The sequence below is a fragment of the Tupaia chinensis genome, unplaced genomic scaffold (genome assembly GCF_000334495.1).
Source record: "Tupaia chinensis unplaced genomic scaffold, TupChi_1.0 Scaffold000273_1, whole genome shotgun sequence".
Taxonomy (NCBI): domain Eukaryota; kingdom Metazoa; phylum Chordata; class Mammalia; order Scandentia; family Tupaiidae; genus Tupaia; species Tupaia belangeri.
Genome location: NW_006159755.1, coordinates 1,903,245 through 1,918,519, shown reverse-complemented (window position 1 = coordinate 1,918,519; position 15,275 = coordinate 1,903,245). Strand labels below are relative to the sequence as shown.

The 15,275-nt window shown below is 49.2% G+C and overlaps 2 protein-coding genes across 2 annotated transcripts in view; both read right to left on the bottom strand.

Annotated features, from left to right (window-relative positions):
- Positions 1-8,379, bottom strand: part of SNX15 (sorting nexin 15) — a 14,634-nt gene extending 6,255 nt beyond the window's left edge. The window contains exons 1-3 of the mRNA XM_006149862.3: positions 8,196-8,379; positions 1,957-1,992; positions 1,621-1,741 (exon numbers count right to left, since the gene is read on the bottom strand). Coding sequence (XP_006149924.1) covers positions 1,621-1,741; positions 1,957-1,992; positions 8,196-8,294 — 256 coding nt within the window. The 5' untranslated portion in view covers positions 8,295-8,379. The remainder of the gene's footprint in view (positions 1-1,620; positions 1,742-1,956; positions 1,993-8,195) is intronic.
- Positions 8,380-13,736: 5,357 nt separating this feature from the next.
- Positions 13,737-15,275, bottom strand: part of ARL2 (ARF like GTPase 2) — a gene marked incomplete at its 5' end in the record, with an annotated part of 7,174 nt that continues 5,635 nt past the window's right edge. The window contains one exon of the mRNA XM_014588316.2: positions 13,737-14,118. Coding sequence (XP_014443802.1) covers positions 13,984-14,118 — 135 coding nt within the window. The remainder of the gene's footprint in view (positions 14,119-15,275) is intronic.

The following is a 15,275-nucleotide window of genomic DNA, read 5'->3' as shown; positions in this document are numbered from 1 at the left end:
CACAGCCTATACCAAAAATCTCTAAAAACCAAAAACAAACAAAAAGAATTTAAAAAGGAAAAATAAACAAGTAAAGTAAATTTTAGTAATATGTTTTAGGGGCAGCAGGTGGCAAGGTGTTTAAGGCCACTGGATCCCACATGGCCAACTGCCCAGTTCAAGTTTTGGGCCTGGTGGCTAGAAAACATGCCGGACGCATGCGTGTGGATGCTTAAAATCCCGAGAGGAGAATGGAGAAGAGACTGCAGTGTGGCTCTCCCTTCTGGGGGTAATTTCTCACATTTCCTCTCTCTGCATCTCTCTCCGTGTCTCTCTTGCACAAGCATATGTGCCCTAGAGCCAAAAGAAAAAAAAATTAAAAAGAAAAAATGTCTTTTTAAAAAAATTTTTTTAAAGAATTATTTATTAAATTATTTAAATTTGTTATTGTTATATTTTTCTTTATTTTATGAGAGCGAGAGAGAGAGAGAGAGAGAGAGAGAGAGAGAGAGAGAGAGAGAGAGAGAGAGAGAAAGGCAAAGAGAAAAAGCAAGCCACCAGGTCGAGGACTTGAACCATAGTTGGCCATGTGGGAATCCAGCGCCCTTATCTACCACACCACCTGCTGGCCCAGAAAGAAAAAATGTTTTATTTAACCTAATGTATCCAAAATATCCTCATTTTAACATGTAGTCTGTTTTTTCAATGACTGAGCTATTAGGTTGTCAGGAAAGTCCTACGTGTCTTTCTGTGCAAAAATGTGTCATGATTTTCCTGCCAACCTAGTCACTCATTTCTGTCTGTGTCTACCTGACATACACAGGTCATCCTGGCTCAGACCAGTCACATCTAAGTGCTCCTCCGCCACACGTGGCCTGTGGCTACCTCTCCGGGTTGCACAGGTCTAGAGGGAGCACCCGCGTATGGATAAGAATCCTGATTTTGCCGCTTACAGGCCAAGGTCCTTCACCTTGTTGAGCCTCAGTTCCCTCAGCTTGAAAATGGGGCTAATAAAGATGGGAACGTTGGGGCCAGTAGGTGGCATGATGGTTAGGGCACTGGACTCCCACGTGGCTAACTGTGGTTTGAGTCTGGGACCTGGTGGCTTGCTTTCTCATTTTCTCTCTGGTCAAATTTAAAAATAACAATAATAAATTTAATTTAATTTAAAAGGTTTTTTTTTTTTTTTAAGAGAAAAATTTTTGCTATAGGACATGTGCACTCACTGGAGAGACAGCAAGAAATCACATGCCGGTGGATGGCTATGCTACAATCCCTCCATTCTCCTCTCAGGATTTCAGGCACACACGTGCATATATACGTGCTCAGCCTGAGTTTTAAGCTGCCGGGTCTGGGACTTGAATTGCAGTCAACTACATGGGAGTCTAGTGATGTAATCATGACGCAATCTGCTGGGTCCCTAAATTTAAAAAGTCTTAAAAAAAAAAGATGTAACAGGGCCCAACATACAATAAGGGCTAGGCTGTTCTGGGCCTCAGTTTTCCCATCTGTCACATGAGGCCATCTCTACGGGCCCTTCCAGCTCTGCAAACAGGTCTTTACACAGAATTGCAGGCCTCCCCACCCTTCCCCAAGGAGAGGTCCCCCATCCCAACTCACCCTTTGTCTCTTAACACTCACCAAACACCTGGGCACGGGGGAATGCGGGGAACTCCTCCAGGCGGCGGAAGAGGTTGCGGTGGGTGTAGGCCAGGTCTCCATGCAGCTTGCGGAAGTCGCTGTACCGCTTCCAGACCACCACCTATGGCCAGTGAGCACATGAGATCCCCGGGGCCACCCATGGTGGGAAGCAGCCTTTGTACACCCAGTCTGCTCCAGGATGTGTGAAGATTAGGGTACAGCACCCCCTCCACCCAGGGCCAGGGAGGGCAGGCTGTGTGCCAGATCACCAGCTATTCATTCACTGTTTCTGGACCTGGATGGGGGAACGGTCCCCCTTCCTCCGGGGAGCCTCACCTCTTTGACATCTTCTGGGTCCTTCTTTGAGATGAACTGAGAAAGAAAGGCAAAAACCAGGTGAGACCAAAGACTGACATTTGATACCCATTACTCTGTAAAAACTGAGGGAGCCCCAGGTACCTCCCCTCCAAAGCCCCTGTGGCCACCAGCTTCAAGGAGTCCTGGCTTTCAGTGTCACTTTGGGCAATCTTTCTATTGTGTGCCTCAATTTCTTCATCTGTCAAACAGGAGGATCCATAATGGGCTGTCTAGACTGTTCCATCTACAGCCCAATTTTTATCCTAGTTCCTTCTAAGGGTCAAGTCCCTGGGCCGGCAAGTGGTGTGGAAGTTAATGTGCTAGATCCCACATGGCCAACTGTGCGGTTCAAGTCCTGGACACAGCTGGAAAGTCATCTGGAGGTCTGTGTGCATGCATGCCCCAAATCTCGAGACGGAGGAGAAGGGACTTTGATGTGACTGTCTCCCCTGGGGGGTGATTCCTCACTTTTCCTCTCTCTCTCTCTCTCTGGCAAACATGCATACCCTATAGCAAAAACTAAAAAAAAAAAAAAAAAAAAGGGAGGGGCAAGTTCTATGACTCCTTTGGAACTCAAATAACCTCAAGTTTCTAAAGAAACAGTTTTCTGTCCCAGGAGCCAGTGTTTCCTTAAGGAAGTCTGTGCCAACTAAGATTGGGAGTAGATCATGGCATGGAGACCCTGTTGGGGTGCCTTTCTTTCTTTTTTTTTTTAGAGAGATTTTTGCTATAGAGCATATGTGCTCGCCGGGAGACAGAAAGAGACAGAGAGACAGAAAGCAAGAAATCACCCCCCAGGGAGATGGACACGCCACAATCCCTTCTCCAATCTCCTCTCAGGATCTTGGGCACAGATGCACACACGCCCGGCATGAGTTTAAGACACTGGGTCCGGGACTCAAACCATGGTCGACTACGTGGGAATCCAGCAACATGGCCATTACACTAACTGCTGGTTCCAAAATTAAATAAATATTTAAAAAATTTTGTTTGCTATAGGATGTGTGTGCTCACCCAAGAGACAGAGAGTCAGACAGTGAGAAATCACCCTCTGAAGGGATGGCCACACCATAATCCCTTGTCTTCCATTCTCCTCTAGGAATTTTGGGCATGCATGCACATGCAGCTAGCGTGAGGTTTAAGCCGCCAGATCTAGGATTTGAACCGCAGTTGACTATGTGGAAGGAAGCTCAGTGACATAACCATTAAGCCATCTGCTGGTCCCTACAGTTAATTTTAATAATATGTTTTGGAGCCAGCTCGGTGCTCAAACTCCCCTGGACACAGCAGAAACTGTCACTGGGGCTGGAAACCCCCAAGAAAGGCAGATTTGGGTTTGAGGTTGAAAGAAGATTCAGTTGTCATTATTTTATGTTCAAAATAATTAAAAATAAATGTCCCATAGGGCCAGCAGATGGCATTATGGTTATATCACTGGACTTCCATGAAGTCAACTGCGGTTCAAGTCCCAGATCCAGTGGCTTAAAACTCACACCAGGTGCATGCATGCGTGCCCAAAATCCCGAGAGGAGAATGAAGGAGAAGGGAGTGCGGTGTGGCCATCCCCCTGGGGGTGATTTCTCGCTTTCTCTCCGTCTCTCTGGTGAGTGCACATGCCCTATAGCAAAAGTCTCTATAAATAAATAAGTGCCCCACAGTTTGGAGTATTTGACAGTTTTCAAATTTTCTTCTTTTTTAAAAAAGTTTTGCTATAAGGGTGTGTGCTGGTACAGGGTGGGTAAGGAGGGAAAGTGAAAAAACACCCCCCAAGGGGATGGTCATGCTGCAACCTGCAGGGTCCCCTAAGACAAACTCTCCCGAGCACCACTCCGTATCACTCCTGGCCTGCCCAGGAACCAAGGCTGACCTGCAGGGCTGGTCTCGGCTGGAGCCCACACTCCAGGTGCTCTGCTTGAAAGTCACACTGACCCAGGAGGTAGCAGATAAAGACCCAAAAGGAGTACTGAGAGGTCTAACTTCTGAGAGATGGATCAAAAAGACCCACCAAATGTTTCATGCATGCTCATCCCGCTAAGCCCAACTGCCCTGCTGTACCAGTCACACAGGCTCCCAGAATAGCCTGATTACCCTGTGAAAGGCGCTCCCTCCCTCCTGGGGGTGAGCTGAGGCACCTCCCGTGACCCCCAGCACTCTCAATAAACCTTCCTTATTTGTTTTCTTTTTTTTCTTTCTTTTTCTTTTTTTTTTAAATAATTATTTTATTTAACTTTATTTGTCTATTTATTTCAATTTGACCAGAGAAGGACAGAGTATGACACAGAGAGAGAGGTAAAGTGAGAAAACAAGCTGCCAGGTTGGGGACTAGAACTGCAGTCCACCATGTGGGAGTCCAGAGCCCTTAACCACCACGCCACCTGCTGACCCCTTCTTTCTTTTTTTATTTTTAAAGAAGTTTTTTGCCTTAGGGTGAATGTGCTTGCCTGAGAGAGAGAGACACAGTGAGAAATCACCCCCTCGAGGGATGGCCACACCACAATCCCTTCTCCATTCTCCTCTTGGAATATTGGGAATGCACACACAAGCACTCAGTGCGTTTCCAGCCAGCGGATCCAGGACTTGAACTGCAGTGGCTATGAGGGAGTCCAACACCTTAACCACTATACCACCAGCTGACTCCAAAATGCCTGTATCTTGATCTAAGTGGTGTTTGTACAAAAGAATGTGTGTTTGTGTGTGTGCATATAATTTGATACATGTGTACAGTTTGTTGAACTGTACATTTAAGATCTGTACATATTTACATAAATTATGTCTCATTTAAAAAAATTTAAGTGAAACAAAAAATGCAAAACAAAACATTTAAAAATACTAGCTGGACAGCAGATGGTATGGAGTTTAAGATGTTGGATCCTACCCAGCCAACTCCACGATTCGAGTCCCAGACCTGGCAGCTTGAAAATCATGCTGCTGGGACCAGCAGTTGGTGTAATGGCTATGTTGTTGGACTCCCATGTAGTGGACCACAGTTCCATAAACTCGCGCTGGCGCATGTGTGTGCATGCCCAGGATCCTGAGAGGAGAATGGAGGAAAAGGGGTTGTAGTGTGGCCATCCCTCCTGGGGGGTGATTTCTTGCTTTCTGTCTCTCTGTCTCTCTTTGTCTTTCTAGCGAGCACATGTGCCCTATAACAATAACAAAAATCAAAAAGAAAGAAAATCATGCTGGACATGTATATGTGCATGCCCAAAGTTCTGAGAGAATGGAGGAGAAGGGATTGAGGCATGGTCATCTCCCTGGGAGAGTGATTTCTAGCTTTTTGTCTCTCTAGTGAGTGCATGTACCCTATAGCAAAAATCTCTCAAAAAAAGAAAGAAAGGAAAAAAAAAATCAATGCTGGATGCATGTGCATGCCCCAAGTTCCGAAGGAAGACTGGAGGAGAAGGGATTGCAAAGTGGCCAATCCCTCTGGGGGATAATTTCTATTTCCCTATCTGTCTCTCTTGAGGGATTTCAAATGGCAAAAAAGAAAAAAAAAAAGCAAGTGAAAAAGCAAGATACAGACCACCATCATGTGTTAATAAAAGTAACAGTGTGGGGACCAGCAGATGGCATAATGGTTAAGTCACTGGACTCCCATGCAGTCAACCGCTGATCAAATTCTGGACCCACAGTGGTTTGAGTCCCAGACCTAGCAGCTTCCTTTCTTCCTTTCCTCTTTCACTCTCACTCTGTCCCCTCTCTGGTCAAATTAAAATAAACAAATGAATAAAGTTACATAAAATAATTATTTAAAAAACAAAACTCATGTCAGACGTGTGTGCGTGTGCGCGTGTGCCCAAAATCCCAAGAGAACAGAGAAGGGATTGCAGTGTGGCCATTCCCCCTGGGGGGTGACTTCTTGCTTTCTGTCTCTCTGTCTCTCCAGTAAGTACACACACCCTATAGCAAAAATCGCTTTTAAAAATAAAAATTATGCAATACATAAGAATAATGCGTGTTTAAAAAACCAACAGAATGATTTATAGCAAAAATTTACCGCCCCCGGGGCCAGCAGTTAGTGTAGTGGCTATGTCGCTGGACTCCCATGTAGTCGACTGCAGTTTGCGTCCTGGACCTGGTGGCTTAAAACTCACGCTGGGCACGTGTCCATGCGTGCCCAAGATCCCGAGAGCAGAACGGAGAAGGGATGGCAGCGTGGCCATCCCCCCTGGGGGTGATTTCTCGCTTTCTGTCTCTCTGTCTCTCTCTGTCTGTCTGGCAAGCGCATGCGCCCTATAGCAAAAACATCTCAAAAAAAAAAAAAAAGTACCGCCCCTTGCCACACCCTTTCACCTGTCAGCCCATCTTCCCTGGGATGATCTTTTCATTAGAATTTTTTAGGCATGCGAAAGACATAAAACACAGAGAGAGGCCTGGATGTTGACTCAGTAGTAAAATCAGACACTCTGCAGGGGAAACCAACAAGGAAAGGTTGCCAGTTCACCTCTGGAGACCTCCCTCAGCATGTCAAGCACGTGTTCCAATCATTTCGGGCTGGCTGTAGCTGGAGGTGGATCATGACAATGAGGCCTGCCTGTGGGGGTTGCTCTAGCTAGGTCTCTCCTTCTGGGTCATACAACACATTAAAAAAAAAAAAAAAAAGGCATATTTAAACATCTAAGATTCCAACTTAGACCACTTTGGAAGTGCCCTTGTTTCTGCTTCACTTTAATAGTTACTAATGCACCAGTCTAACACTTGCCTAGTTGATCATTTTTAATGTACAAAAAAAAGTTTTTTTTAATGTACAAAAAATTTACAGTAAAAAGTCTTTCTCCAACCTGTCCCCTAGCACCTAGTTTATCTCTTGTGGCCTCCATTGTTAACAGTTCTTGTGTCTCATCCTACAGATTTTTTTTTTTTTTGAGAGTTTTTTTGCTATACGGCACGTGCACTCCCCAGAAAGAGAGAGTCAGACAGAGAGACAGAAAGCGAGAAATCACCTCCCAGGGGGGATAGCCATGCTGCAACCCCTTTTTCTCCATTCTCCTCTCGGGATCTTGGGCGCACACACACCTGGCATGAGTTTAAGCCCCGGGTCCAGGACTCGAACCACGATTGACTACATGGGAGTCCAGCAACATAGCCATTACACCAACTGCTGGTCCCCCTACAGATATTTTTTAAAACTGCTTTTATTGGGGCCAGCAGGTGGTGTGGTAATTAAGGCACTGGACTCCAGCATGGGTAACTACCCTTCAAGTCCCAGACCAGGAGACTTGAAATTCATGCCAGGTGCATGTGTGCATGTGCTCAAAATCTCAAGAGAATAGAGAAGGGACAGTGGTGTGGCCATCCCTGCTGGGGGATGATTTTTCACCTTCTTTTTTTCCATTTCTCTCTGTCTCTCTGGTGAGTGCATGTGCCCTATAGCAAAAATCTCTCTCTCAAAAAAAAAAAAAATAAAATAATAAATTAATAAACAAATTGTTTTCACAGTTCCCGCCATATCTCTATGCAATGGGCTTATAACAGCCTGACTGCTTCATAATCAACTTTGGTCCTTATCTGTTGACTTCCAGCTACTACCCTGAAGTTGATAACTTGCTCCTTAAGTCCTTTTTTCTTTTTTGAATTACTTTATTTAACTTTATTTATTTTAATTTGACCAGAGAGGGACAGAATAAGAGAGACACAGAGAGAGAGAAAGTAAGAAAGTAAACTGCCAGGTCTGGGACTCGAACCGCAATCGACAATGTGGGAGTCCAGCGCCCTTAACTACCACGTCACCTGCCGGCCTCCCTTAAGTCCTTTAGAAACATATACATTTTTAAAACCGCAGTCTACATTTTTTTGGAAAAATTAAAAATAATTAAAACTCTCTAAAGGGCTTTTATGTAAATATAAAACGACCCAACAGACAAAACTTACTCCAGGATATTGGAGAACTAACTCGTATTTGGGGTAAGCCGAGTGTTCATGCAGATTTACAGAAATTCCCAGCCTAATGAACAGACAGCACGTGAGGCGCGTAGGCACACACCTTGAAGGTCCAGGAAACTACAGTTCACGCCCTTTTAAAAAGGACAGCACACTCCCTATGGTCCCGCCCCCTGATGGTTGAAGAACTAAATGACAACTTGTGCCGCAGCCTCCCCTTAAAGGGGAAATCCATTTCTGTCGTCCCAAACGAGCGTTTCTGCAGCGCCTTGCCTTTAGGTAGAGCACGGCCTCCCCTCCATTTAAAAGGGTAAGGTACCCACTGGGCCCCACCTCACCTGCGCTGTTACTTTGTACTCGGTGTAGCCCTTGGGGTGGGTCCTGGTGTCAGAGACTGTGTAGTGCCGCACGAAGTCATCCTTCGCCTGGCGGGACATGACAACCGAGCTGGAGCGGAGCTGACCGCCGGCCTCCACCTCCTCCACGCCGCCCCCGCCCCCGCCCCTCCGGGTCTGCCTCCGCCAGGCGCCGCCTAGCCCGGGCCTGCGCCCTTCTCCTTCCGGCCCAGGGAGCTGGTCGCAAGTGACAACACTATTGTTGCTCCCTGAGCACGGCTAAGGGACCGTCTAAAAGTTACCTGTCGTTGGTAAAACGTAAACGTAGGTAGCTGGGGAGTAAGAACCGGTTTGGGAAAGTCCTTACTCTCATCTCTGCCTGACTACCGAACCCATCCTATCTGAGCATACATAAAACCTCTAAACGCCTTCTGCCGTTTCCCAACTCCCCTTTTGCGTCCATCCACCCACTTTTTATTATTTCAAACATGTTCCAGATATAACAAATTATTTCCCTGTTTCCTTCCCAGGGATTCACTAATTCATGTGTCCTAGAAGCGTGGGGGAAATTCAAAGAATGCCAGAGAAAAGTGGGGGACGGGGATGTGTGTCAAGGGCTCTAAAGTCACAACTCTTGCTAGATGGATCAGTTTCCCTTACCTCGGTGAGCCCTCTTACTTTCTCCCCTCGAAAATGAATGTGTTTATGATAGAATCTATTGCAGCAGAGCTGTTTTGTTGTGGAGTTGGTGCCAGAACACAGGTGTAGTTAAAAGCCACCTCCAGAGGCCAGCAGGTGGCGTGGTGGTTAAAGTGCTGGAGTCCCACATGAAGGAGTGCAGTTCTATTCCTGGACTGGGTGGCTTGAAAATCATGAGAAAAAAAGTAAATAAATGAATGAATGAATGTTTAGAACAAACAAACAGCTCTAAATCAAAGCCAGGATGGAAAAGGAAAATATTTGTATCAACATTGTTGTCATAGGGCACTTATTCAATAGATTTGGGCAAGAACACCACTACTGGCCGTGCCATCTACAGTGTGGAGGGATCAACAAAAGAACCATGGGAAAATTTAAAGGAGGCTCTGAGATGGGAAAGGGCTCTTTCAAGGATGTCTCAAAACTGAATGTGGGCATGTCGGCAATGATTATATACCAACGAGATAACTACTGATATCTCCCTGAGGAAACTTTTTTTTTTTTTGGAGAGGTTTTTGCTATAGGGCGCGTGTGCTCACCAGAGAGAGACAGAGAGACAGAAAGCAAGAAACCACCCCCCGGGGGGGATGGTCACGCCGCAGTCCCTTCTCCATTCTCCTCTCGGGATCTTGAGCACGCACATACATGTGCCTGGGGTGAATTTAAGCCACTGGATCTGGAACTTGAACTGCAGTCGACTACATGGGCGTCCAGCGACATAGCCATTCCGCCATCTGCTGGTCCCTGTGGAAATTTGAGACTAAGTATTATGTGACCATCAAGATGCCCCAAGCCTGATCACAGGCACGTCTCAGGCCGACTGTTATTGCTGGTGATGGTGAATTTGAAGCTGGCATCTCCAAGGATTAGCAAGCCCTCCTGGCTCACACACTGAGTGTGAAACAACTAATTACTGGTGATAAAAATCGATTCCGCTGAGCCTCCCTGTGGAAAAGCGATAGGAGGAAATGTTAAGGAACTCAGCACCTGCATGGAGAGAATCAGCCCTAACCTCAGCCCAGCAGTATGTGTGCCCGTTTCTGATCAGAATGGTGACAGCTGAGCAAGCGCCAACATGCCTTGGTTCAAGGGATGGAAAGTCCCTGGGAAAGGCAGCAATGCCAGTGGAAACTTGCTGCTTGGAGCTCCAGATTGCATCCTGCTGCCGGCTCATCCAACGCTTGCCCTCCAGGACAACAAAGCGGTGGTACCAGTACTGCGCCTGGAGCCAGGTGGAGACTGGTGTTTTCTCTTTTGCTTTCAATCTTTCTTTTTTCTATTTTAGTTGTTTTTGTTTTGCTTTGTTTTGCCTTTGGGGGGGGCACATGCACTCCCCAGAGAGAGACAGAGAGAAAGAGAGGGAAAGTGAGAAATCAATCGGGGTGGGGGGGGAATGGCCATGCTGCTGTCCTCCATTCTGTTGGGATTTGGGACATGCACACACATGAGCCTGGTGTGGTTTTTTTTTTTTTTTTGGAGAGATTTTCACTGTAGGGCGCGTGCGCTCGCCAGACAGACAGAGAGAGAGAGAGAGACATAGAGACAGACAGCAAGAAATCACCCCCCAGGGGAGATGGTCATGCCGCAACCCCTTCTCCTCCATTCTCCTCTCGAGATCTTGGGCACGCACGCACACGCGCCCGGCGTGAGGTTTTTAAGCCACCGGGTCCAGGACACGAACCGCGGTCGACTACGTGGGAGCCCAGCGACATAGCCACTACGCTAACTGCTGGTTCCTGAGCCTGGTGTGTTTTTTAAGTCACTGGGTCCTGGGCTTAAACCACTCAGTCAGCCACACAGGATCCAGAGCCTTAACCTCCATGCCACCTGCTAGCCTGAGGCTGGTGTTTTCAAACTTGGCATGGTGGTGACCTTTGCTCCAGTGTTACACTGAAGTACAAATTGGCTCAAATGCGCCATTAAGTGGTGAGGCCTAAATACAATAGAGTGGGTGAAGCACTCATGCCGTAGACAAAAGAGCTGCCCATGGTACTGGAACTCAGGTGTGTGGGATTCAGATGGACGGATGCCATACCTCTGCAGTCTCCGGAAAACCAAGCAGACTCCCAAATCAGACTCTTGAGGGCTCTGAAATGGGTAATTCATTGAGAGTGTTTGGGAGGAGGCTGGGGATGGTGACGTGTCCCCTCACACAACACACCCCAGGACTCCTCTGGAGCCCCCTTTAAACGAGGCTCTCGTTTCCCATAGGTCCCTGGGGAGGGCCGGTGTGCCAATGCTTCTTCAATGCTCCTCACCCATCCTTCCCTCCCTCCCTGGCCCAGCATCCCGTCCTGTAGTCTCCCTTCCCCCCTCGTCCTCTCTGCCCTCTCCACGCCCTTTTCCCTCTGGAGTGATTTAGCCCCTGTTCTCCAGATCTCTAACCCCAGGGTAGAGGGGAAAGCTGCAGAGCCCAGTGCAGGAGCCTCCCGGTGTTCCACAGGGTCTGCGTGCCCATGCGGTGATTCTGCTGCATCCTCTCCATCCGCAGATCCGCAGTGAGTATGACCTGTCACTCTGGTCTCCAACCATCCCCAACTCGCCTGACACTCATGCAGTGCTCATGACACACAGGATGCCAACCCGTTTGCTCCTCATCCTGCCCATCAGCGGCAGATGCCATCAGCGTTCCTCTGATGGGGAAACTAAGGCAGCTTGTCAGGATCAACTAGCAAGGGACAGAGCCTCCCTGCAAGCCATAGGATCTACCCTGCATAGAGGACAGGGCGGGGGCTTCACTTCATTTATGCTCTAAGGTGACCCACCCAGCTTCTTCCGCCCTAATGGAACCCAGGTTTTTTCGTTTTAAAAAAATTACTTAATTTGGGAAACAGCACTTAGCGTAATGGCTATGTCACTGGACTCCCATGTAGTCGACCGCAGTTCGCGTACCGGACCCGGTGACTTAAAACTCACGCCGAGTGCGTGTGCGTGCGTGCGCGCTCAAGATCCCGAGAGAATGGAGGAGACGGGATTGTGGTGTGGCCATCCCCCAGGGGGATTTCTCGCTTTCTGTCTCTATGTCTCTCTCTGTCTGTCTGGCGAGTGCACGCACCCTATAGCAAAAACTTCTCCAAAAAAAAAAAAATTACTTAATTTTGGGGCCAGCAGGTTGCATGGTGGTTAAGGGCGCCGGATTCCCACATGGCAGACAACGGTTCAAGTCCCAGACCTGGTGGCTTTCCTTCTCTCTCTCTCTCTCTCTCTGTCTCCCTCTGGTCAAATTAAAACAATTCTTTTTTTAAAAAAAATTACACAATTTATTTATTATTAGCTAATTTACTACAGGGCACGTGCCCTCACCAGAGAGAGGGAGGGAGAGAGAGGAGCAAAAGTGAGCAAAAGCCACCAGGTCCAGGACATGAACTGTGGTCAGCCATACAGGAGTCCAGGGTCCTAACCCTGCCTCCGACTGGCCCCCTGGAACCCTAATTTTACACCTCTGGAAGGGATCCGAGTCCCAGCTTAGGAGTAAATCCTGGCATCTCTTCCTTGACTTTTGATACCAGCATCCAACGTCCCTCCCTCCACTGGTCACACCTGGTAGGCGTGTTAGGCCGTAAGCCCTCACCCCTGGGTAGGAGCCTCCAGCTGGGTCAGAGCAGAGACGAAAACTGGAGACGTTGGGCCTGAGCTATGAGAGGAGACTGCAGGATGCAGTGGCCAAGTCCTCTGGGTTCTAATCTCGGCTCCCCTACTTCCTGGCTGGGTGGCTTTGAGCAAGTCGCTTAGCCTCCTGGGTGCTGTTTCCCATCTGAAGGGACGACGACGCTAGTCTGTGCTCATGGGCTGTCCTCTGCTGCGCTACGTGGATGTGGATGTCACCTGGAACAGAACCCTGGAGAGGAGGCGGCCACTGCGAGGGCCTTGACAGGCTGCCCTGAAACAGCCATCAGTGTTGCCACTAGATTGAGGCCCTGGGTCGCCCTGCTTCAGAGTGAAGGCCTTGGCTACCTCTGCCTGATGCAGCCACTTCCCTCCCTCTCCCTGCACCCCTCCCACACTCACGTCCATGCCCCTCCCTATTTCCCAGGAGCCTTTGCTCTTCAGGCCTTGTGTGATTCCCTCAGTCACAGCATGTGCAGCCCTCCCTGTAGGCGTGCAGGTCATCCACTGGATACAGGTCCTGGCTGTGACAGCTAGCTAGGAGCTGAATTTCAGCCTGTTCCACTGGACAAGCTCTGAGTCCTGGGCTGGGGCTGCGTCCCTTTTCAAATTCACTCCTACAAGGGTTGCAGTTCCCCTGGTAACTGTCCTCCCTTTCCTCTCCCCAGGACACTTCTCATCCTTCACTCCCAGCTTTAATGTCACCTCCTCTGGGAAGCCTTCCTGGACCCTTCCAAATAGTGTTGGGGGCAGCAGGTGAGTGGTGGTGAAGGTGCTGGACTCCCACATGGCTGGCGTTGAGTCCTGGACTTGGTGGTTTAAGATCATGCTGGGGGTATGTGTATGCCCAAAATCCCAAGAGGAAAATGGAGAAGGGCATGGCCATCCCCCCAAGGGGGTGACTCTTCCTTTCCTTCTGTCTCTGTCTCTCTCTGGGGAGTACATGTGCCTATGGTAAAACCCTAAACCCATTTCTGTAACCCTTTGGATATCCCTTTGACACAGCAGCCGTTGACCCTGGACTAAAATGAACTGTCCCCTGCTGGACTGTGGGTTCCTAGGTGGTCTCTAAGACCATCACCAACAATAACCGAGCCGGGAGTCAGGGCAAGGAACGGTTTATTGTCACAGCTGGGCAAAGGGTGAGGCTCCCAGCCTCAGTAGCAGCCGAGGCAGGCCCTCCCCCCCGCAGCCGTTTTATTGTCACAGCGGGCAAAGGGGGGAGCCCCCCAGCCTCAGTAGCAGCAGAGGCAGCCCCTCCCCGCCCCAGCCCTCTGCCCATGATACGGCAGCTGCAGGCCAGGTTGGGGGCTGGGGGACAGCCAGGGCACAGCCCTCCGGCCACGGAGCAGCAGCGGGTAGCAGTAGCAGCGAGTGATGGAAGGGGTGGGGAGTGTTAGTCCAGCGGCTGACTCCCACCCCCGCTGGACAGCATCTAGTGAGGCCTGAGAGCCTGACTGCCAGGTGGGGCGGCATCTGGAGCGGCTCAGTCAGCTGGAAAGATGCGGCTGGAAATGTCGTCCAGGAGCCAGTCAATGCCCGGCAGCAGGTTCTCCCCAGTGACGGCGCTGCAGCCCTGGATGCACCAGTGGTGACTGCGGATGGAGTCCAGCTCCAGGGCCTGGGGGAGGGGGGCAGGAGGTGCCGATGGGGACAGTGGCCACAGACCCTGCGTGCCCTCAGCCTCTTTGCTTTCCTGGCCCAAGGAACTCCATACCTCCCTCGAGGCCCTGCTTAAGGGTCGCCCCAGGTGGGAAGTCTCCCCTGGCCTCTGGGGAGTGTCTGTCAGGCCCCAGGACCCCTGGGCTCTCTACAGCTCCACACCAGTGCTACCCCTCAGTGATGTCTTTGCAACATGGCCTCTTGGGTCTACAAGGACCCAGCCATTGTGCTATGGACCCACACGTCCTCTCATCCCTTCCTGCCACAGCTTCACGAGCAAGGGCTTGTGTTGGCTGTTGTACCAAAGAGGGAATCAAAGCTCAGCAAGGTTAAGTGACCTCTCCAAGGTCACACAGCTAGAACATGGCAGAACCAAGATTCTAACCCTGCTGTCTTATTCTGGTGCTTGAGTACTAGAAAAACAGTTCATGGGTCAGCAAATGGTGTGGTGGTGAAGGCAGCTGGATCCCACATGGCCAACTGCATGGTTCAAGTCCCAGACTTGGAGGTTTAAAAAACATCCTGGTCATGTGTATCCAAATCCCAAGAGAATGGAGGAAAAGAGATTACAGCATGTCCATTCCCCTTGGAAGGTTTCTCACTTTCCTTCTCTGTCTCTCTCCTGTGAGCACACGTACCATTTAAAAAAAAAAAAATGTAGGCTCCAGGGTCAAAGAGGCCTGGGTTTAAATCCTGACTTGCCTACTTACTGGCTGTGTTACTTTGGGCCAGTTTTCTAACCTCTTTGAGCCTGCTTTGCCATCTGTAAAATGGTAATAACAGTCCCTACCGCATGAGGTTGCTGTGAGTCAATCCATGTAGAGCATGCGCACAGGAAGCACCAGCTCCGGGACGGCCACTATGCTGTGGGATAATCTCCCTGCAGCTCTGCCTTCCCAGGCGGAGGGCCATCACGACACTTATTAATGACTGCACCTCCAGTGCCTCACGTAGCTCTTGCCATATAGCAGGGGGTAATAAATGCTTTTAAAATGAATTAATGAGGGGGCTGGCAGGTGGCATAGTGGTTAAGGGTGCTGGACTCTCACATGGCCAACCACAGTTTGAATCCCGGACTTGGCGGCTTACTTTCTCACTTTCTCTCTCTCTCTCTCT